We start from the raw sequence: 23,225 nt of genomic DNA, 5'->3' as shown, positions 1-23,225 counted from the left end.
TTTTCTAGTTTAGCCCTTTCCGCTGTATCTGTTCTTGCATTCAGTGTTTTCTTTCTTTCTTCTTTGTGCCAACCCCTCTCTACCACTATCTTTTTCTTCCATTTCTACACCCTTAGTCCTCTCCTCTCTGTTTCTCTGAGAATGAAAGTCAGAAAACAGACCCTGTCACAGTCCAAATGCAGGTGAAGATTGCACTTACGAGGGTGAATGGGTTACACCGCGAAGTGATTTGATAGACCTGGGTGTGTCACTACCATTTCTCACCCTTTATTCTATCTGCATGAGGGTGGAGTCCAGAGTACTGGAAATGTAGTGGTTTGGGAAAGTTCTGAGCTAGAGTGATGGCAAAGATAAAGTCTGGGGCAGAGGCAATGCCGGAGCTTGAAATAGGGGTGAAACAGAGTGACAGAGATTAGGGCTCATGCCAATGGCACAACTGAAGGTCAAGGCAGTGCTGAGTTATTGCAGAGGTTGTGACAACAACTTTCCAATTTCTTAAAACTGGACACGACACCCTCCCACCCCATTGTTCGATTGCCCCCTCTCCAACCCCTGCGGGTCGCTGTCTCCCCCCCTCTCTCAGGACTCACCTGTAGGGTTGCCAACTTTCTACTCACAAAAAACTGAACACCCTTGCCATGCCCTCCTCTGAGGCCCTGCCCCCACTCACTCTATCCCCCCTCCCTCTGTTGCTCGCTCTCCCACTCTCACTAACTCGCTCATTTTCACTGGGCTTGGGCTGGGGGTTGGAGTGCAAGGGGGTGAGGGCTCTTGCTGTGGCTGAGGGGTTCGGAGTGCTGGAGGGGGCTGGGCTGGGGCAGAGCTTGGGATATGGGGGTATTTGAGGACTATGGCTGGGGATGTGGGTTCTGGGGTGAGGCTTGGGATGAGGGGTTTGGGGTGCAGGAGGGAGCTCCAGGCTGGGGCTGAGGGATTCAGAAGGCAGATGGGGTATCAGGGCTGGGGCAGGGGGTTGGGGTCAGGGAGGGGGTGCAGGCTCCGGGTGGCGCTTACCTCAAGCAGCTCCTGGAAGCAGCGGCATGTCCCCACTCCGGCTACTATGCGGCGGCGCAGCCAGGCGGCTCTGCGTGCTGCCCTGTCCACAATTCCTGGCCAAATCGGAGCTGCGGAGGGACACTTGGAGCCAGGGCAGCGCGTGGAGCCTTCCTGGCTCTCCCTAAGTCTAGGAGCCGGGGGACGGAGGGGAGGGATGTGCCGCTGCTTCTGAGAGCCGCGTGGAGCCACGGCACGCAGGGAGCCTGCCTTAACTCTGCTGTGCTGCTGACCGGACTTTTAACAGCCCAGTCAACATTGCTGACCGGAGCCACCAGGGTCCCCTTTCCACCAGGTGTTCTGGTCGAAAACCAGGGAGTGGTCTTCTTTGGTGTGGTGATTCTAAGAATGGGGGAAAGTGCAAAGCTGCCAGCTCTCTCAATATTATCCCAAGGACCATCATGATTTTATGCTTCACTAGGGTTACCATTCGTCCGGATTTACCCGGACATGTCCTCCTTTTTGTGCTAAAAATAGCATCCGGGGGGAATTTGTAAAGCACTCACAATGTCCGGGATTTCCCCCTCCCCCGGCACAGCAGAGTGAGCGGCTGGGAGGGCTGCAGGAAAGTCCCGGGCTGGACTCCGGAGCAGCTGGAGAGGAGCTCCGCCCTGCATTCTGAGCAAGTGTCTCAGCACAAAGTGCAGCCCTCCCCTTTTGCAACTGGGAGCGGTTTCTGCCATGCAGCGTAGCAAAACGGGAGCGAGAGCACTTTGTGCTGATACAAGGGCAGCTCTCCCCTGCAACCCGGTCCGGACCTGGGACCGGGTTTTGTTGTGCAGGGCCAGGGACCGGGTTTTGTTGTGCTGGGGAGCTCAGCCACGTGTCCGGCTCGCACAGAGCCCAACACCCTGTTCTGAGCAGCAGGGTAAGGGGGGCAGGAGAAGGGGCAGGGAGGTTCTGGAGGGGGCAGTCAAGAAACGGGGGGGGGGCTTTTGGGGGGGAGTGGAGAAAGTTTTGGGCAGTCAGGGTACAGGTAGGGGGTAGAGTCCTGGTGGGCAGTTGGGGGGGGGGTCTTAGGAGGGGGCAGTTAGGGGACAAGGAACAGGGAGTCTTAGGTAGGGGGTGGGGTTCTGGAGGGCAGTTAGGAGCAGGGGTCCCAGGAGGGGGCAGTCAGGGGACAAGGAGCGGGGGGGGTAGGGGGCTGGGAGTTCTGGGGGGGAGCTGTCAGGGGGCAGGAGTGGGGAGAGGGATCGGAGCAGTCAGGGGACAGGGAGCAGAGGGGTTTAGATGGGTTGGGAGTTCTGGGGGGGGCTGTCAGAGGGCAGGAGTGCGGAGAGGGATCGGAGCAGTCAGGGGACAGGGAGCAGAGGGGTTTAGATGGGTTGGGAGTTCTGGGGGGGGGGCTGTCAGGGGGCAGGAGTGCGGAGAGGGATCGGAGCAGTCAGGGGACAGGGAGCAGAGGGGTTTAGATGGGTTGGGAGTTCTGGGGGGGGGCTGTCAGGGGGTGGGGAGTGGTTGGATGGGGCGTGGGAGTCCCAGGGGTCTGTCTGGGGGTGGGGGTGTGGATAAAGGTTGGGGCAGTCAGGGGACAAGAGGCAGGGAGGCTTAGATAGTCCTGGGGGGCAGTTAGGGGCAGGGGTCCCAGGAGGGGGTAGTCAGGGGACAAGGAACGGGGGGAGGGTTGGGAGGTCAGGGGGGGGCGGGAAGTGGGAGGGGCAGGGCGGGGCTAGGGCGGGGCTCCTCCCGTCCTCTTTTTTGCTCGCTGAAATATGGTAACCCTAGCTTCACAGCTTCTCAGTCTGCCGATTTGACAAATCTTGTGAACTTTTGCTCTTAATCAAAATGGCTGCCATCTCCTATTACCTTTTAGTAGGACAATAGTACAAACTGAAAGTCTCCGCCTTCAGTTAAAACGACAGCCGTTTCCCTGCAGCTTTGCGGAACGAAGTGAGGCTGCCTGTAGAAACGAGTGCTGCCATCGCCTCTTGTTCCCTGGGGGACTGAAGCCAAGCTGCCTACAGGGAACACTGCCACCCTCTGGGCTCTCTGTTTAGGAATCTAGACGGTGGGGCTGTTGAAAAACCAAACAAACGTTGTGAAATTTGTTTTGGTCAGTTTTGAATTTCAAAAATATTTGACCAGCTCTGTTGGACAGGAAGAGACTGAGGAGATGTAATGTGCTAAAGAAGCAGAGTCAATATGAGGGGGCAGGCGCTGGTAAGAGGAAAGGGAAAATATGGGGAGCAAGTAAACGTGGAGGAGCAAGAAGATGAAGTGTAAGTGGGGCTGGGGAGTAGGTGGGACAGGGAGAGAAACAGGAACGGGCTAGGAGGAGGAAGAGGGAGGCAGGTTGAGGTAAGCGGGGATGAAGAAAGGCAGAGTGGCAACTCTCCTAGAGGCCAGAGAGTGAGAGAACTTCCCTACAGTGCAGGCCATGGAGGCCCACATTTGGGTGGTTTTAAGATTAGATTTTGAACCTGAAATCATTACACCCCTCCAAGGGCTTGCGATGCCTTGCCTAGGGTGACCAGATGTCCTGATTTTATAGGGACAGTCCCGATTTTTGGGTCTTTTTCTTATATGGGCTCCTATTACCCCCCACCCCCGTCCCGATTTTTCATTTTTGCCGTCTGGTCACCCTAGCCTTGCCCCTACCGACTCAGGGCGAGAAAGCGTGGGGTTGTTTTTAATTCCGTGATTTTTGAGGCTGTTATAATAGCGCGGAGTTCGAGTCATGACTTTTGAAGCCTAGGGACAGCAGCACTCAGGTGGTGCCGGGCCCCAGCACGATTATACCTTCTTCGGGGGGGAGACAGGAGGCAGCAGAGTAAGTTTGGGACCGCTCGTTGGGAGCGTTCATCACACGCCCCATGGGGTGGGAGGAAGAGGCATTTGGACTCCATCTCTTGGCGCAATAACGCCGGGGGCTAGAGGGGGATCGATCGGACACCCCCCCCCCCGTGGTAACGGGAGACGGGGGGTCGGCGCTGGGGACTCTCCTCCTCTCCCGAGTGGCTCGGGGCTCCCCGCTGTGGCGAGGGGACAGGGCCAAGCAGCGAGAGAGCGGAGGAAACGGCCTCCCCCGCCCGTTCTCGCGAGAGCCGGAGGAGGGGTGGGGCGTCAGCGGGGCTATGACTGGCGACTCGGAGTTGTCGCCATTGTGAGTTCTGCAGGCGGAGGCGGCTGGGCCGCCCGCAGCGGGGGGTGTCTGGGACGGGACTAGAGGAGACGCGACGCAGGCTCGGGTGAGTAGGGGACAGGACTGGCTCGGGGTGTGGGGCTCCCCCTGCCTGGCCGCGGGGCGGGCGACACTGACGGAAGTCGAGGCCCGCAATATCCATCTTGTCTCTAGGCTGTGGCGGCAGCAGCTTCCCCGCCGCCACAGCCTAAGGAGCAGGCCCGGCCGGGCTGGGCCGCAGAGCAGCCGGGTCTCTACCTGACCCGGAGAGACTCAGCCTCTCCGTCCCCCGCTGTCCCGCCCACCCTGCCAGGTGCGGCACGAACAACCAGCCCCCGCCGCCACCTGCTTTGACTCTCCAACACGCTCTGTCCCCAGCTCACCAGCTATGGATCAGCCCTGCCCGTGCCACCCTCCGAACCGCTTCGCCCTGGGGCCAGCCTCAGCCTGTGCCCCCAACACCAGCCCAGCCCCTGGTCGGGCCTGCTGAGCAGCGCAGACTCCCTCCCTGCTCCCTGCATGACCCCTCCCCTTTCCCTCCGCTGGGCCAGGGAGTTGCCCTGTTCCCTCTCCTGCCAGGCTGGGGGAGTAGCCCCATCTTCCTGAGGGAGTCTGGGAAAGAAACTTGACCCCGATGGACTGAGTAGTCTGGGAGGGCTCAGAGTTAATCGTATATCTATGTAGAAGTCTCACTTATTCCTTCTCCTACCCATTACCACCACTAAGACAGGAGACTTGGGGAGGTGGGAATGGCTATTGAAGGGTAATTGATCATTGCCTTGTTGTGGGTCCCACTATGCCAGAACTAGTCACTGGAGGGAACTTTAGGAATGATCATGCGGAGGGGAGGGATAGCTCAGTGGTTTGAGCATTGGCCTACTAAACGCAGGGTTGAGAGTTCAGTCCTTGAGGGGGCTATTTATGGATAGGGGGCAAAATTCTGTCTGGGGATTAGTCCTGCTTTGAGGAGGGGGTTGGACTTCATGACCTCTTGAGGTCCTTTCCACTCCTCATAGACTATGATCCTATGTGCCAGAGGAAAGGGAACATAAACCATCCATAAGAGACCCTTCTTGTTACCGTCTCTCCCACTCCCCCAACTCCTGAGGCAGAGGCCTTCCTAACAGGCAGAGCTGTAGGGATGCTAGCTCTATGCACCCCCTCCACATGAAGTATTCTGGGATGACAGAAGGGGCATATACACACTTCTATTGTGTAGTGCTGCAATGGCCCACTGAGGCCCTTTCAGAACTGGTGTAAGTTAAGATGATCACTCAAGCTTTCCCTATCTGCAGAATGGTTGAATTGGCCTCTAGCAGCTGTAAGAGACAGGTAAATGCATTGTCTCCCCCCTCAGCCCGATTCTCTTCTGATTAAAAATAGCTCCTGATCTAAAGTCCAAGTGTTCAAAAGTTATTAGTAAGGTCCTCCCAAAATCCCAGTAGCTTTAGAAATTTCTTTGTCTTCGGTTTTTAAATCTTTTGGGTATGCTTGGATTAGGAGTTTTTTTTCCTAGCTGTCAAGTTCCAGAAAAATTACTTGAATTTTCTATTACTTGAGATCTGAGGTGGTCCCCTCATCACATGCCTCCAAGCTAAAATTGCAGGACCCATAAGCATTGCTTCTTTTCTCCCTATGGTGGAGCAGAAAGATTGTTCTTGAAACACCAAGCTGAAGTGTTCGTTTTCTCCTTCCTTTCCTGGAGCTGATGACTCTGGAGAGGCTCCAAGTCAATGCTAATCCCTATCATCTCCGTCTCTTCTCTGTGGTGAACTGGTAGACTCTTAAGCCTGGTTCTCCTTTTTTACTGTACCTAGAGGCACTGATGGATTGTGAGAAGGGTAAGACAGTGGCTTCTTGGCTTGCCAGTACTGTAGTTGGAGAAACAACGCCATCTTTTACCCCTCTGCTACACCTAAGCGTTTAGGAGGCAATGGGATTTAGAGAAGCTTCAGCCCCTCTCATCAAACTTAGGACTGTCATAAGAAAGTGGTAAGAGATCTTAAAGTACCTTCAGTATTAGAAGTAACCCTTATTATAGTAAGGAAAACAGTTATCCATGAAAAGATTTTCATGTCCATTCAATTAGGGATGTACCCCATATTTTTCAGAACTGGACATCATAAGGAGACACCACTCTGTCAATTCAGTAGTAGATTCTTGCACTGTTCATCTAGTTTCTCATTCCTTTTAATATGCAGTGATATTTTTTTTGGATTGTGCCGAGTACATAGTACATCCCTCTCAGTAAAATCTGCAGCAACTCTTCTGCAGAACTGGCTGAACACTGTCTCTACTTCTGTGCATCTTATGAGGCTCACCCCATGGCTGTGGTTTGGCCTAGGAGTTTACTTGTAGTGACAAAAGTATCAAATGCTCCATGCCTTTTTGTCTGGGGTGGACTTTGAACTGATTTGGGCAACAGTCAGTCTTCCTGGGGATTAAGTGCTAAGCACTTCCTCAGAGCCCAGTCTATGGGCTTCTAAAACAAAGTTCTGGAGAACTAAAACTTACATTTTGGTGCATAGCCAATTGCTAGCTTTTAACATATAGTCTACCCAATTATTAATTGGCTGAACACTTAACTAAAATTTTACAAGTTTATTTTTTTTTTATAGAAACTCTTTTCAGTACCACAAATCTACTTTGAATGTTTTCAGTGTAACTGTCTAATCCTTAAGTGTCTAAATGGATTTTAGAACCTGCAAAAATATGCTACTTTGAATCCATACTGAATCCATGTTCACTCATATTTCTGCCACAGTTGAGATCGGAGTTGGGTAAGGTCCCAGTGCCCCTCTGAGTAAAAATCCAAAATGATTGGCAGTTGAGGTTTCCTTTTCAATGTAATTTGTCAAGTAAACCGACAATGCTGTGTACTTGTGTAATTTGCAGGTATTGCTGTAGCTAGTAAAATGCTTTAGTGAGTGTGTCGGGGAATAGAGGAATGTTGTCAATCAAGGAAGCCTATTTAAGCTAAGTATGGTCAAACCCAGTAATTATACACAAAGCTGTCAATTTTAGCACTGGTAAGACAACCAGTATGTTCCCCCCCCCCCCCAGTTTGTGGAACACAATTATGTAACATTGTAATGCAATGGTAATTTGAATATCTAAAGTTACATTTATCACTTAGATTAAGTCCCCTGGGACACAATTTTGCGGTGGGTCCCCCCCTATGTAAAATTGTGCTCAAATTCCTGGTACTAACGCTACTAATTTTTGTTGGGTTTAAAACAATCCTTTTAAGTCATGTGTTTACCTTTAAGGTAGTTAAATTGTACTGTCAAGGGCTCATCTACACATGAGGTATTTGGGAAAAGCTATATAGAAAAAATTAAAAATGACTCTGAAATAAAAGCATATCTACACAATGGGGTGATGCACACTATGGGATGTGATTTCTAAAGTGCATCAATATGTCACACACTTAACTGGTCCACATAAACCCTGCTGGTATGTACTAACAGTTCCCCAGTGTGCTTTAACATAGTACTATTTTAAACAGTCCTTATTCGGGAATAACTCCATGTGAAGACAGTCTAGAATAGCTATTCTGTTTTAAATTGGGATAGCTCAGTGGTTTGAGCATTGGCCTGCTAAACCTAGGGCTGTGAGTTCAATCCTTGAGGGGGCCATTTAGGGATTTGGGGCAAAAAATCTATCTGGGGATTGGTCCTGCTTTGAGCAGTGGGTTGGACTAGATGACCTCCTGAGGTCCCTTCCAACCCTGATATTCTATAAAAATTAACACCCTTATTCCTGCATCTATGTGTAGACAAGCCCTGAAGCACTAGAACTGGAAAATGAGATGATTCCATGTAGGAGTTTAATGTTTTCTAAGTGTCTTAAGTTACCATTCAAAATATCTAGCACAGGGTCGGCAACCTTTCAGAAGTGGTGTGCCGAGTCTTTATTTATTCACTCTAATTTAACGTTTCGCATGCCAGTAATACATTTTAATGTTTTTAGAAGGTCTCTTTCTATAAGTCTATAATATATACTAAACTATTGTATGTAAAGTAAATAAGGTTTTTAAAATATTTAAAAATCTTCTTTTAAAATTAAATTAAAATGCAGAGCCCCCTCCCCCAGACCTGTGGCCAGGACCTGGGCAGTGTGAATGCGACTGAAAATTGGCATGCGTGCCATAGGTTCCCTATCCCTTATCTAGAACACTCTAGGGAGCCACTGATTCTGACAAAGATTTTTGTGAAACTTTTATTGTGACAAATACATGGAAATCCTGCAAACTATACTGTAACTTCTTCCCTTGGTGGATGTAAAATGTTATCAAATCAGAATAAGTTTCAAGTCATGCATGCCAGGAAGAGCTTTAAAATATGAACTGAAGCCATGTCTACCCTATGGGTACTATAGCAGCATAGTTATGCCAGGATAATCCTGTAGTGTAGATACAGCCTATGGCAGTAGAAGAGCTTTTTCCATTCCTTTAGGAACACTATGGCTTCATCTACGTTAGAACTTTTGTCCGTCAGGGGTGTGAAAGCCCCCACTCCTGACTGACAAAAGTTTAACAGACAAAAGCTTGGTTGTGGACAGCGTTATGTTGGCAGGAGACACTTCTGCGACATAGCTACTGCTGTTTGTTAGGGGTGGCTTAATTATTCTGGCAGGAAAGCTCTCACTCGCTGGCATAGAGCAGCTACATGGGAGACCTTACAGCAGTGCTGCTGTAAAGTCTGTAGTGTAGACAAAAGGTACCTTCCCGAGTGAAGGTAGCAAGCTCAATGGAAGCATTCTTTCATTGACCTAACTGCACCTATGCCAGGGGTTTTATTGGTATAGCTGCATTTCTTAAGGGTGCAGCTTTTTCATACCCCTGAATGCCGTAAATTTTAAGTGTAGACCAGGCCTGTGCCCAATGTCTGCCTGAAGCTGCAAAGGGCATGAAACAATAGCTAAGAGGTCTGAACTGCCCAGTCATCTGAATTCAGAAGCATGCGGCTACCTTAAGGAGGGTGGTATTATGGCAGGGTCATTGTTTGGGAGAGGTGTGATAGTGGGTCCTCTTGTGGATTAGTACCCTAGGCACAGATTGCCTTAATTTAACCCTGATGTGAGTGCAGGTGGTAGTACAGAAGGAGGTCCCTCTATTGTCCTCTTTCTCTGCACACCTAAGTAGCATGTTTGTGTCCTTGACAAAGACAAAGCTCATGCCACTTTCATGCTGCTGCTTAGAAAGCACTACAAGGATACCATCCACAATAGAGGTAGGAAGAGAAGAACTGAAAGAGAGAGCAGTGCAGTAGCAATGTAAATTACTTTGAGAGTTTCTCAACCCACTTTCTGGACCTGCAGGGAGTGGGATGGAACACAGATAGTACCTTTAATCCCTTGGCTAGACGCTCTTCAGTCAGGTGTCTAGCCAACTGAAGTAGAAGTGTTGATGCTGTAGGTGTAATGCATGGCTCGGTGACACAGCAAAGTATAGAGGAAGGAAGCGTTTTTTTTTTTTTTTTTTTTTTTTTTTAAATAAACACCAAACACAAGCCTATTTGCCTTCCTGCCAAAGGAAAGTGTGTGGGTAGATGGACTGAGGGAGGGGGAAGACCTCTAAGAACTGGGGAAATGTTAAACCAGGGTAGATTTGGTGGAAAAATGTGAAAAGCCAAAAGTTTAATTTAGTTTTAGCCAAGACCTAGCAGAGAAAAACAAATCACTTAATTTTGTTTGAGGGAGATTGTATGTATTAGTAGGTAACTAATGCTTTACACTTATTTGGCATCTCTTACCAAAGGAGTACGAAATGAGTTATAAAATGGGTGGTAGTGAAGTATTATCCTTATTTTACAATAGGAAAGCCAAGGTAAAACGTGATGCAGTTTACCTTATAGTCATATAGCAAGTTAATGGCAATTCTAGAATTAAGATAGGTCGCCTGGTTCCCAGGCCTGTGCTTTAAAAATCACTATATAAAGCATGTGCGCAATAAGTATTGATGACAAACTTAACATACCTATCTGTTGCATTCTATACTAGAAAAGAAAAAAAAAAAAAAAAAAAGGTGGGAGGGGAAAATAACTTGTGTCTCATGTAGAACACTCAGAATGGAGTCTAAACCTTCAAGGATTCCTCGAAGGATATCAGTTCAACCCTCCAGTTCCTCCTCTTTAAGTGCTAGAACATTGTCTGGAAGCAGAGGAAGCAGTTTAACTGATGCATATCATACAAGAGAATCTTCACTGAGACTGGATTCTGGATGTCAGGTAAGGCATTTTATATTTGCTTTTAGAAGTAACACCTTCTAAAATCTTCTATATCTGCCTCTTTTGAGCAGGATTCTTAAGATCAATTTCAAGGGCAATATAAGGAGGAATTTCAACATGTTTTCTCGCACAAACAAGATAAATGCAAAGATTTGGCCTTGCTAGTGGTAGTGCTTTGCACTGCCGTGAAATGGCATAGAGTCACTTCGTTTTACCATCTTTCCCCACTACTGTTGGTATGTAGCATTTTAAATCAATTCCTGAATAAGGAACATCATTAAATGAGTCCTAGACACAGGGTTATGCATATTGGGATGGTGATTATAGTATAGGATCTTGGAGGGAAGTAAAATCGGGATCTTCTGGCCTGACAGAGAAGTGGAGACCATAAGTTTCAGTATTGCCAGAGCACAGCATTTTAGTTTTAGATAATGGTGTAAAAGGTCTCAACTCTAAAAATGACAGCACAATTAATAAATACAACAGATCAGGTATAGCTTAACTGTTTGTTCTGTCTGAAAGTTTCAGAGTAGCAGCCGTGTTAGTCTGTATCTGCAAAAAGAACAGGAGTTTGTTAATTTGTTAACATTTATTAGTCTCTAAGGTGCCACAAGTACTCCTGTTCTTTGTGTCTGAAAGTTGTATGGCACGAATAAGGATATAAAGGAGTGAGAAGGCTTTCAGGCTTTAAGTCATTCTTCCAGCATGCTAGCAGAACTAGAGATAATAGCATAAGGGGTGCTAACTAGAACATTCTCTGTGAAGGCTGAGTTGTGTCTGGAATGGGGTGCTTCAACACAATATACACCACTACCTCCATATAACGTGACCCGATATAACACAAATTCGGGTATAACGCAGTAAAGCAGCGCTCCAGGGGGCGGGGCTGCACACTCCAGTGGATCAAAGCAAGTTCAATATAACGCGGTTTCACATATAACGTCGTAAGATTTTTTGGCTCCTGAGGACAGAGTTATATCGAGGTAGAGGTGTACTAACAGCTGATTCATTAGCCTTGTCATGTTTACCTCATTTTAGTTTACACAAGTGTGTAAACAGACAATACTGTACATAAGTTATTTTTATCTAAATACATATGAAACAAGCTGAACTTAAAATATCAATACAGGTGATTAAGTCATATTAAAATATGTAGAAAGTGTTTGGCCCACACAATTGTGCTTAGGTTTGTGTCCCTCCTGTGTAATAAGGTAGAGCACCACTGTCTTGAACAAGACTGTTTAGTAAACTAGAAAACACTAAGGATTAACCTGTATATAAGTAGATTTTGGGGAAGTCTTAGATGCAAGATATTGGCCAGGGAGTTCTTTCATGTTACACTTCAGTTAATGATTTGACACTTTGATTTTAATAAAACTCCTCCTATGCTATACAGAAAAGAGATTCTCTAAATTCCTTTTAGAAAAGAAGTCTTGCAAGTGTAAATATGTACAGTAACTCCTCACTTAACATAGTTATGTTCCTGAAAAATGCAACTGTAAGTGAAACAGTGTTAAATTAATCCAATTGTCCCATAAGATTTAATGTAAATGCAGGGGGTTGGGTTCCAAGGAAGTGTTTTTGGGGCAGACAAAAGGCACTATACTGTATACTACTATACAGTACAGTATTGTGGTTGGGAAGTGCCCCTGGCTCACCCCACCCAGGTACAGCCTGCTGCAGGCAAGGACCTTTGCAGGAGCAGCAGCAGCAGCTTCCCCAGAGAACAGGCTCGGATTTTGCCAGAAATGCTCCAGGCCCGCCTCTTCCCATCCCCGCTCCACTTCCTCTCCAGAGCACACCACGTCCCTCTCCCCCCAAGGTCCTAAGCACCGCCAAACAGCTGATCAGCGGTGCTTAGGATTTTCTGGGAAGGAGGGGGAGGAGTGGAGATGTGGGGCTTCCTCGCTCCTGCCCCTCCCTCCCAGAAAGTCCTAAGCGCTGCCAAATTGGCGCTGGGGGAAGCTCTGGGAGGGAGGGAGAGGAGGCAGCGAAGTGGAACTTGTGCAATGCTCCCTTGTAAAATCGCTGCTCTTCCACAGAATCTTACAGGCAGGCAGCCAAATGACGTTGTAAGGGAGCATTGCACAACTTTAAACAAGCAAGTGCGTTCCCTAATTGAGCAGGGACGTAGCATTGAACCAACGTTAAGTGGGACAATGTTAAATGAGGAGTTACTGTACCAAGATGTGTGTGAATACTTAGTACTCATAACTCATTCACACAAAGTGAAATACAGAGGTGGGGAAACACTTTTTAGATGTGGAAACTGACTTGCTTGGTGTGTAACATCAGGTATGGCAGAACAGGGAATAAATCCGAAGTCTAACTCCCAACCTGATGACCTGTATATTGGACCACACCGCCTTGGCTCGTCTGGTAATCATGGACCAGCTTTCTGTGGAAGTGCATTTTTGGGAATATGACCTGGCTTGCATAGGAAGGAGTAGTCCTTTCCCTATTATCAGCAAAATTTTTTTACGACGCTTGGCTTTACTTCTGTTTAATAGTCATTGTCTTGTTTAATAGTTGTTTCAGTGATTAACTCAAATGGGGAACACATCAGCGCTATCCTTTTCTAGAAAAGGAAATATGGAGGTATACAGCTGATGTAACCTTCCTTCAGTTGGTAAAGAGAATGGTAGCTGTGACTGACTATGAAAGTATATGTCTATTATTTATCCATCTGATAAATGAGGTGTACATCCCTGTTTTCTAAAACCAGATGGCTAAATGGTGTGAAATTTTACACGGGATTGCTTTTGATGCCCTCTTACTTTTTTGTGTAGTTCCTCTTCATACATTTTTAAATAGGTTATTTCTGAATTGGGGCTCTGAATGCTTTTCCTTAAAGTCCCACTTTTCATTAACTCAAACATTACCAAAAACTTTATGTAGAGAGACAGGTGGATCTGATACAAAGGATAAGTTTATATTATTAAAAAAAAAACACACACACACACACACTGATTTAGGGTCATTTGATTTAGCCATTCATGTTATAACAGAACTTGTGCTGTACACACAATGTTGATTGATGGGGTTGCTGAAAGAACCTGATGCACATAAAACCTTCTCAACTAGCAGCTACACTTCGATTTTTCCCCCCCCCCCGCAAGTACAGAAGGGGAAAAAGTTGCTGTGCTGATAAAGTGTGCAGCGATGAACACTTGCCACTCCCACTGCTTCCAGAGAAGCAGGTCCACTTCCCCTCCTAAATTAAGCAATAAAAACCTGGGAAATTAATATACAAAATTTGTGAAATAGATAGGGTTACTGCACATACAGAATATTTGACACAAACCCACAAAAGCAAGTAAGTTAAAAGTTAAGCTACCTAACAGTACATACCCTCTATTCCACTCACAAGCGCACACACCTAACCATTACCAAAACTACCATATACGACACACTAGCTCTGCTTCCCTGACTAGGGATGCCAGCCTATCATCCCCTCCTTCTACACACAACCCTTTACCAAACTCCTCTCTCCAAACACAGCCAACTACACCATCAAACATCCACAACTGCTGTTGATGGGGAGGAATAATTGGGTAAAAGGGCTTGTGCAGAAAGTTTAAAAGTAAGCAGAATTAGGATTTTGGTAGGTGTTCAGTGGCATATATTAGTTGTGGTAATGGTAAGATGTGCGCCTCTGGGTGAAACAGTAGTTCTGTTGACTGGTTTAACTCTTTTTTTTTTTTTCTTTTGTGTGTTTGTTAGTCGGGGTTGCAATACACACACACCAAACAACTCAGTAGGTATTTTTTATATTTATACTGTAGCATTTGGAATCCCTAAGGCTTGGGTCTTTGTTGTGCTAGGCTATGAACATGTGATTAAGAAATAGACCTCCTTTACCACAGGAGCAGTCCATAAAAAGAACATGTAGATTTTTTTTTTATTTGGTTTTCTACCTTCCTCTCCGCATCCACCTCACCCTGAAGTCTTCAAAGTACTCATTTCAGACAATTCTGACCTTTCCTTTAAGTGTCCACAGAAGTTACAGCCCTCCTCTACACATCTCTATTAAACTGTCCCCAAAGCTTAGAGTTTGTAGTGCAATATATCTGTCCTAGCACTGCTCTTAAGAGGTTTTGGTTTAAATTGAAATGGAGGCATTGTCTTACACAGTGAAAACTATAGAAGGAGATGAAAGTGTGGTTTGTTATGCTTCATCTTACCTTTTTGGTAATTTTGCAGCATTAAGACTCTATAAATAGAAGCTCTTTGAAGCTACTTTTAGTTGGTCTCTTTTGCTTTGAAAGATGACATATACAAGAAGGAGCTGGAAGGATTCATGGCTTTACATTCTTTCCTAATTTGCAGTAGCTTATTTGTGACTGACACATTTTGCAGAAACTATATAGGCTTATATAGGAACACATCTAATTAGTATTAAATATCACAGGTAGAGGGTTAGCATTGGAATTTTTTTTTTTTTTTTTTTAAACACAACAACTTTAAGCAAATTGCTTGGGGGAGGCAGCAATGCTTAATTAAACAGAAATTAAATCCTGCAGGCCATGATTTATGGTGTTAAAAGTAGCACAGTTGGTGGAGATTAAATTCCTTAACATGTTAAACTTTTTTAGGTGTAAACAAGAGAACAGATGTTTATTCAAGGCTAGCTGGTTCAGTTTGCTCTGGTCACTTGGGATCTGAACCCCTAAGCAACAACACTTGGCTCTTTGCTCCTTGTGTAACTGGGTCACATAAGTCCGAGTCTGCTCCAACATTGAAACTAAGAAAGCAGGCCTTTTAGCATAGGCTCAGGCTCCAGAATCCAAACGTTCAGTCCCTGCTGACTGTCCATCCAGGAGCATTGTGTTACATAAGCCATTTATTGGATTTAGTTTTCTGAGTACTAGATCATTCAAGTTATCATGTATAGCTCAGTAGGTATATAGCCATGTATCTTGCCTACATTCCTGTGTCTTGTATACATAACTTTCCAGGCATATTGGATGCAGAGGACGGCTTAGGCATAGGTTAGAACATTTTCAACATGTTCACTGATAGTAAGGCTAGAACTCCTGAACTCTGCTGCTAGCTGTACACCACTGATTCATTACATAGCGGTGGATCAATCACTTGTCTCACTTCCCCTTAAAATAGGGATGATGCATAAGTCTCTACATGTAGAATCATTTTATCAGTATTCATATGGTACTGTAAAAATGTTAAGTTTAATATGTTTTGACAGGTTATTTCTAAACAAATTAAACAATTTTAGTGATGACCTATTCAGTTTTTGCCCTTTCCCTGGTTAAATACCATTCTTGATCTCATCATAACACTCTAAGGTCTGGAATCCAGGGGCAAAGTCTACATTGTATGAATTTCGCACTGTCAAGGAAACTTACTGCAGACTTAAAGTGTTGGTACTTAGATATAGAGCCAAACTATCTCGGAGAACAATTTGTCTCTTCTCTTGTGACCTCAACTGTCTAAGGAATTTTAGGAGCAGATTCCAGTGTTGCTACAGGTACAGATTTCATGTGACCAGGTAAACTGAGTAAGATCATCCTGAATAAGTAGTAATAAATATGGCCAAATAGGAATAGAACAGACAGGTTGTCACTTCAAGATTGCGTCTGAAACTTGACTCAAACAAAATATCACTAAGAGCTGCTGCATAATATTTACCTATAAAATGGGGTGCAGTGTCTTTTTTTGTTTAACAATTGGATACCAGGTAATGATCTTGGAATAGAATGTAAGAAAATTACACCCACATACAAAATCTTCTCAAAACTAAACAGCATTCATAATTGAAAAGCTTACTTAATAGGAAAACTAACTTTCCGAGGCAGAACAAGTCAGAAATGAAAAAGTTGGTACAGCGTAAATTTTAATGGGAGAAGCCAATAACTTAAGAGCATCCATCTAGGTACCCTAGTTTTCCCAAGATTTCAAATGGATTTTACACTTGGAACTAAATTGTATGTTAACGGCCTATAGGCATGACATGGTTAAAGATTAAAGTCAAGCCAAACAAAGATGCACTTGTATCTTCCAACTGAATGAGGAAGAATAGAAATAATTTGACGGTAGTAAATGCTCTCTGTGTAGTGTAAGTGTCACGGAGTCACCAGGCCAGTGCTCTAGAACTACTCCATACAAAGCCAGTCAGGAGTCTAGTGTAGCATGCCTCCTCTCTGAGCATATTGTCACTGGGGAAAAAAGCTTCCTGGGTCTGACCTTGGAGCATTCCGCATCCCCTTCCTCCCTGTGTGCTTCCTGCAGCAAGTCCACCCAGGCAGGGCTCCTGGGGAAGCCAGAGGGCCCTGCACCCCAACTCCTGCAGTCAGCCAGCATGTGGAACAGAAGGGTTTATTAGTTGACAGGAACACAGCGTAGAACAGAGCTTGCTATCAAGATACCATGGACTTGGCTGAAAGTCACTGAGTCCTGAGCCAGACGGCCTAGACTCCTCTACACCCCCCCCCCCCACGCAGACTACCAAGCTACCAGTGATCTGACCTCCAACACCCCCATTGCGCCTCCTCCTCTTTGTCCTGCTTCCAGGGCAAAAGGTATCACCTGGTCACACACCCCTCCTAGGTCTGAGGTTACAAAGGGCACTGGCCATAGCATACACAGCTGGGCAGTCTCACCTGCCCTGAAGGCCTCAGCAAAAATTGCACCCATTTTCCCCCACCAAAATATTGGCGCAGCACACAGGGAAACAGAGGTACACACAGTATTGGTATAGGACAGTGAGACATTCATGCAACATAGGATGAATAAAACTCCACTTCGTCACAGTAAGTGTCAGTTTTACATGATTTCGAGTTCTAAAAGTAAGAGCATTATAAACGCAAGTTTGTTTGGGTTCCATTATACAAACCTTTCATAAGTTTTGCAAAACTTGCTCGCAGAAACCTTAAATTAACATCACTTTCCTTTCCTACAAATAAGATTTTTTTAAATTAAAATGGGAGTTTCTGGGAGCTGCTTTTTTTTGACAAAGACCCTTGATTTTTGTGCTGCTTTTTAGGGCCTACTAAAACCTCACTTCCTTAGTTTAAAAAAGTTATTCTAAACCCCCCCACCTTTTTATGTAGTGTTCCTGCTTTACTCACCATTCAGTTTGTTTTGGACTGCATAGTATTTGTGTGAAACTCTAGGGTATGACTGTTTGTTCAGCACCATAAAATAAGTGAAGTGTGTCATTTACACCAGCACTACATAAAACTTAAGTGGGAACATAAGAGAAACTGCAACTTCTGGTTTTGGTAATGCAACAATTTGATTTTTAAAAAACACTAAAATTCCAGTCTCTCTCCTACTATACAGAGAAAACAAAACTTAACGGGATTTCTTAAAATTAGGAAAAAATAAACTAAGACTTAAAGAACCCTTAAACACCCACTCCAATCTTGGAGAACATTTGCTAAGATTTAGCCTTGAGATTGTGGTTAAACAGTTGCAAAAAAGAAAGCAGAATACCCCTTTACAAAACTGTAAATACTAAAAGAAGTGTCTACCTTTGGACAGAGACCAAGCATGGACAATTTCAGTTCCAAATGTAGTATTGCCACCCTCCAGTGCTGAAAATGTCATGAGCTGTATCTCAAAGTGGCTTTAAAATTATGAGATTTTAAAAAAACAGAACTTTCCCATTAGATTCTGGTTTCTGAGCCATTCTGGTGCACTGGGGTCATATTTTCAAGATTGTGTGTGAAGCACGGGACTAGAAATCTTTTAAAATGAAAGCCGAAATTCTCAAGTTTTCATTAGGTGGAGAATAAAGAAAAATATTGCAAGACTTGGCAAGCGGCAAGTGACATGCCTCAGTAGAAGTTATGAACACATGTAACTGACTTGTTTTACAAAACAAAAGCACAGCTGTTTCTTAAAGTTGGATAAGTTCTGAATTTCCTAGTTATGAATAGTTTAAGATTTTAAAAACTTAATTTTGAAGTTAAAGTGTTTTAGAAACAGTGATTCCAGAAGCTTATCACAAAAGGAGTATTTAAAAGATTAAGCTTCCCATAGTCCTTTGAAATTATTCAAAGTGGATCTTAAAGAAAAGCTAATGAACCTTGTTTATTCCCATATTTAAGACATTATGGATATCTTTTAGAAGGAGTAACTTAAAAAAATGACATTTACTCCAAGTACAGGCATGGAATTTAACTCGTAGCATGAAGTTAACTTTCATACTGTGTCTCCCTTGAGGAAAAAAGGCTGTCTTTCTATTTAAATAGAAAGTCAGGGGTCATTAAAAATGGCATTTGATTTTACTCCTACTGCAGCCTTTGGATGTGTTGGGAGGATGGAAATACAAAAGTCAAATTAGTTGCAGCTACTGCCATACACTAAACTTTTCCAGCAATTTGAAGAACATTTTGTACAGAATGTGTACAAAAGCCAGCAGTGTTTTGCAAAGCTCCCATACAGAACTGTCTTCAATATGCATGCCAAAATAGCTATTTATAATTTCAGTGCTGTTGCACAATGTCTGGGGAGTCAGCTACATGGATGCCCAACTACTTAAAAAAAAAAAAAAAAAAAACCCACCTCTCTCTTAAAGTAACTCCCTCCCCCCAATGGTGATTGCTATTTTTTGCTTCCAAATGGCCCTGTAGGTTTTCTTTGGTAGGGCTCCATATAATTGCACTAGAGTTGGGCAGCAGACCTACAAAGTGAAACTTTTCTAATGTACTCCCTGAGCAAGGGGATGGAGAGTCAGGATACTATCCTTTACTCCTCTGTAGAATATATTTTTGGGGACATATCAGAGAGAAATAAGGAGAAGAGAGGCAGCAGAATAAGAGGAAAATGGTTGTGGCCTGTAAAGAAACAAGAACACTTAAGAATAAAGTGAATTTTAGGAAGACGTTACGTGAAATGAACAGGAGTAGGATACAGACTAACACGGCTGCTGCTCTGAAACCTGTCGTTATGTGAAATGTTCTTAGAGTAACAGCATTGGTTTACTTTGCTAATAAGCCACATTACCAATTTAGTTGACAAACTGCCCTCCCTCGTTTCATCTGTTTTGTTAGGACAGTATCTCTTTTGACCAGTGTGCTATTCTGTTGTTAGCTCTTGAGGACGGCAAAAATGTAATTCATCATCCTGTTCGGTGTTAAGGTGAACCAAACAAATGTAGTTTCGTCCTCTGCTACTGCTTTGGTGTAGAAAGATGGTTTTGTTTTGTTTTTTTCCCTCCCCCAAACAACTTATTTCTGCAGAATTGGAATAGTGGTATCATACCACAGGAAACCTGAACTTAAAAGTTCCTCTTTCCTACCCTCAAATGATAGGAGAGGGGGTGTAGAGACTTCAGCTTCCTTAAACTGAGAGTTCTGCAGTTTGAGTTACAGCTGCATGTGTGACAACTATTCAGATCTTCCAGCAAAAGGATTGGGTCATTGCTTCTCTCCTCTCAGTACAAAAATCCATTAACAACTTAATGTCAGGCAGGAATCTGAGACAGCAGAAAAGAGAGAAACTAATTCTCTACCTCCTTCCTCCCACCCCTCCAAAAAATACTAACAAAACAAAGCCCACAAACCTTTGCTTAGCAATTCTTCTTAGATTTATCACCTATATCTTAAGTCCAAAACACTTAAAGATGGAGTGCCTGCTTTAATTTTGAAGTTTCCTGACTCTTGGTGCCACCATCTTAATATGTACTCAGTCTTCAGAGCATGACTAAAAAGGCCATCTTGATTTAAAAAGTTACATGTAATATGCATGTTGTTCTTTAGGAATCCAGTCTGTTGCATAGTTCCAGTAGAGACTGGGGAATTGGAGAAAGAGGAGAAGCTCATGAAACTCCTTGGAAGCTTACTAGTTCCTCTCCAACTCACTACTCGGGGACACTTGATCGTCCATGGTCTGGAAGATTTTTGGGAAGCAGAAGCAGATTGGTGAGATTTGATAATATATAAAATATATGGGGAACAGAGGTTTTAACTTACAAATCTTCCAGGTCAAAAAACCTGCTAGTAGGAATCCCCTGCTATGATGCTTAAAATAAGTTTGGTAGACTCAATCAAGTTAAGTGGGGGGTGGGGGAGGGAAAGAAGAGGACTGGAGTTGTTAACAGACAATTAAAGAATGACTTGACTTAGATTTGTTTTAGATTAGTTTACAAATAGTTAAGGCTAAGATTTTGTCGTGGTTATTTTTAGTAAAAGTCACAGGCCGGTCATGGGCAATAAACAAAAATTCACAGAAGCTGTGACCTGTCTGTGGCTTTTGCTGCTGCAGCTCCATGGTTTCTCCTGCCACCATGGTGCCTGGGAGCTGCAGGGTCCCCCATCCCCGCATATGAGGCTGTCATCTGTTGCAGGAACCCACAGGGGGACCCTGAGGAGGCTGTTGCCGGAACCCTGCTGGCTGCCAGCTCCAGTCCCACAGCCCCAGAGGCTGAAGCAAGAGTGTCACAGAGGTCTCTGGAATTCATGGATTCTGTGACCTCTCTGACATAAATATAGCCTTACAACAAGTTAAATATAAATTTGAAGGGGACCTGCAATTATAGGAGTTGTATGCATAATGGGGGAAAGATGGGGGTTATGACTAGACTCTTAAATGCATATTGTGGCCCCACACATGGCCAAACTAACACTATGGTACTCCCATGGCTCCATTCCTCCTTGGAGTCAGGCAATAGTTTTCATAGTTAAGATGAATAAGGGGAACTCTTGTTTTTAGGCTGCTTGCTGATTCAGACAGGCATCTATTATACCCGGATCACGTTTTCCAGTTACTAGGACCCTCATGGTTGCATACTTTTAAAATGGAAGCTGAAATTTTAATATGTGACTCCAGGAACTGGGGCCTAAAGTGTCTGCCTTCGTCTGGGCCTGGTCCCCATACAGAATTGAAGCTTGCTATTTGACATTTTATGCACAATACTGAAGTCAACAAATGTTTAAAAAAAGTTAGTAGTAAGACAGGACACTAGGCAAACCATGGAAAGGTCTGTGGCCTCTTAAAATAGGGAGCTATTTGGAAACTTTGCCAAGAGAGAACTTACAGTTTAAACAGGTTTCTTACACCAATTTTAAAAGGTGAAGATAGTCAGTGTGGATGAGAAAAATGTGGGGCTGCCAACCTTCAGTGGAAATCATGGTGAAAGACTGTGCATATAGTTGAAGTGCAAACTGTGCCTCTGCTTATAAAAGGCCTGTCCCTGTAGTTAGTAGGCACTGCAGGCTTTTCAAACTGGGTTTTTTTTTCTGCCCCCTTAAAATTTATTTTTTTCCCCCTAAAGTGACTTTTGAGCTGCAATGCAAAGGAATGTTGCACCACACAGTACTTCTGAAATTGTTGCTTTTAGGTTAGCTTCATTGAGCAATGTGTGAGATTCAGTCTGATTGCTAAACAGGGTTATGAGTCCTGTTTTGTACTTGGTTTGGGAAGCTAGTTTTTTTTTTTTTTTTTTTTTTAAATGACGGAGGAGAAATGTCTAGTACTTTTTATGACTGGGAGCTGTAACAGCAGGTGCTTTGCATAAACCCTATATATAAAAATTAAACTTTTCCTTAACTCTCTTCAAATACATTTGGATTGTGATTTATAGGGAGGATCTCCAGTAATAGGACAGGAAGGTGAAGTATCAAGGCAAGTTGTAAGTGGCTGACATATGAAGTTACTTTGTTGGTCTGGTTACACAAATCTTAGTAAAACTATACATGTATGCCTCATTTCCTCAGTGCTAATAATTTTATAATTCTGCCTCTTAACTTGTATTAGTGACTAGCTGTCAATTGTGGTCTACTGCTGATCGTATAACTTGCAGTTCAGTGTTATGACTATAAGAAGTTATAATAAACATTTTATCCATGCTCTCAGTCTTCAGAAGCAAGAGATTTAACTGCTAGCCCAAACCTATAACTTTAGGTTGCTAAAACAGATGATATTTTCCCCAAATTAAAAACATTAATAAAATGAGTATTAAAAGATGGAATCGAGCAGTTAAAGCTATTAACTCTGAAGGCTATTATGATCTTTACTGTTTTCAAAAATGTAGACAACATAAAAAAAACACATTGCTGTGACACCTTCATGTATTCAAACATGGCTTAGTGACAGTGTTCTGCATATCAGAGGGACATGCTTTTCAGTGTTACAAAACAGATAGTGTAATGGGGAAGAGTTCCAAAAAAAAAAAAAAAAAACCCCACACCTGATTAAACCCTGGGGTTGGAAGGAGAGGTTGGGGGAAAAGAAGGAGCTAATCAAGGCTACTGGCATAAGTCCTAAAATACAGCTAAAGGACTATGTTTACTAAATCCTTTTAACTGTTTAACCAAGTCATATGCTTACTCTGAGGTAAATTAGCAGGTTTTCTATAGCACTCATAGTATCTGTGCACCTTTTCCACATTGACTGATTTGCTTATAAAAACAATGTAAATTGTCTTGCTGACTTTATCAAGCTGGTTCTAGCCATATACAGGTAGGTATTTTAAAGCTTGCTTTTACAGGTAAAAAGCTTAAGTAAAACTACTTTCATAATTTTTTTTTTTTTTTTTTAAATACTTAGTCTACATCCTCCTCCTCTCCTCTTTCATCTACTTGGTATGGTGAATCTGAGAGAACTCAGGGAGCATACTCAAGACTACATAACCAGCAGCGGGATAGTGATTCAAAGAGACCTAAGCTTTCCTATACATCTACCTCTTCTGTGAGAAGTAATGGCTTAAATGCAGTTTCAGGTAAGAGATGCATTACTAATGCTAAATAATACATATAAAATGTAGTTCTGAACAGCAAGCTTTTACCAGTTGTAAATATCCGCTCATAAATAGAGGCTTTAAATACTTAGATATTCAAAATAAACTTTAAACAGTA

The 23,225-nt window shown here is 44.0% G+C and overlaps 1 protein-coding gene across 8 annotated transcripts in view; it reads left to right on the top strand.

Annotated features, from left to right (window-relative positions):
* Positions 1-3,134: 3,134 nt before the first annotated feature.
* The window catches only part of MARCHF7 (membrane associated ring-CH-type finger 7), a 36,500-nt gene continuing 16,409 nt past the window's right edge, over positions 3,135-23,225 (top strand). For 2 of the 8 annotated variants that reach the window (XM_054044822.1, XM_054044816.1), the window contains exons 1-4: positions 3,250-3,272; positions 10,236-10,404; positions 20,130-20,291; positions 22,918-23,089. In XM_054044822.1, coding sequence (XP_053900797.1) covers positions 10,246-10,404; positions 20,130-20,291; positions 22,918-23,089 — 493 coding nt within the window. In that variant the 5' untranslated portion in view covers positions 3,250-3,272; positions 10,236-10,245. Of the gene's footprint in view, positions 3,214-3,248; positions 3,273-4,123; positions 4,242-5,991; positions 6,167-10,235; positions 10,405-20,129; positions 20,292-22,917; positions 23,090-23,225 lie in introns of those variants that run through there. The other 6 variants (XM_054044823.1, XM_054044821.1, XM_054044819.1 and 3 more) reach the window with 5 other exon arrangements.

Source organism: Malaclemys terrapin, chromosome 11, assembly GCF_027887155.1.
Source record: "Malaclemys terrapin pileata isolate rMalTer1 chromosome 11, rMalTer1.hap1, whole genome shotgun sequence".
Taxonomy (NCBI): Eukaryota; Metazoa; Chordata; order Testudines; family Emydidae; genus Malaclemys; species Malaclemys terrapin.
The sequence above is the reverse complement of the archived record's forward strand: the minus strand, read 5'-3'. Positions and strand labels throughout refer to the sequence as shown.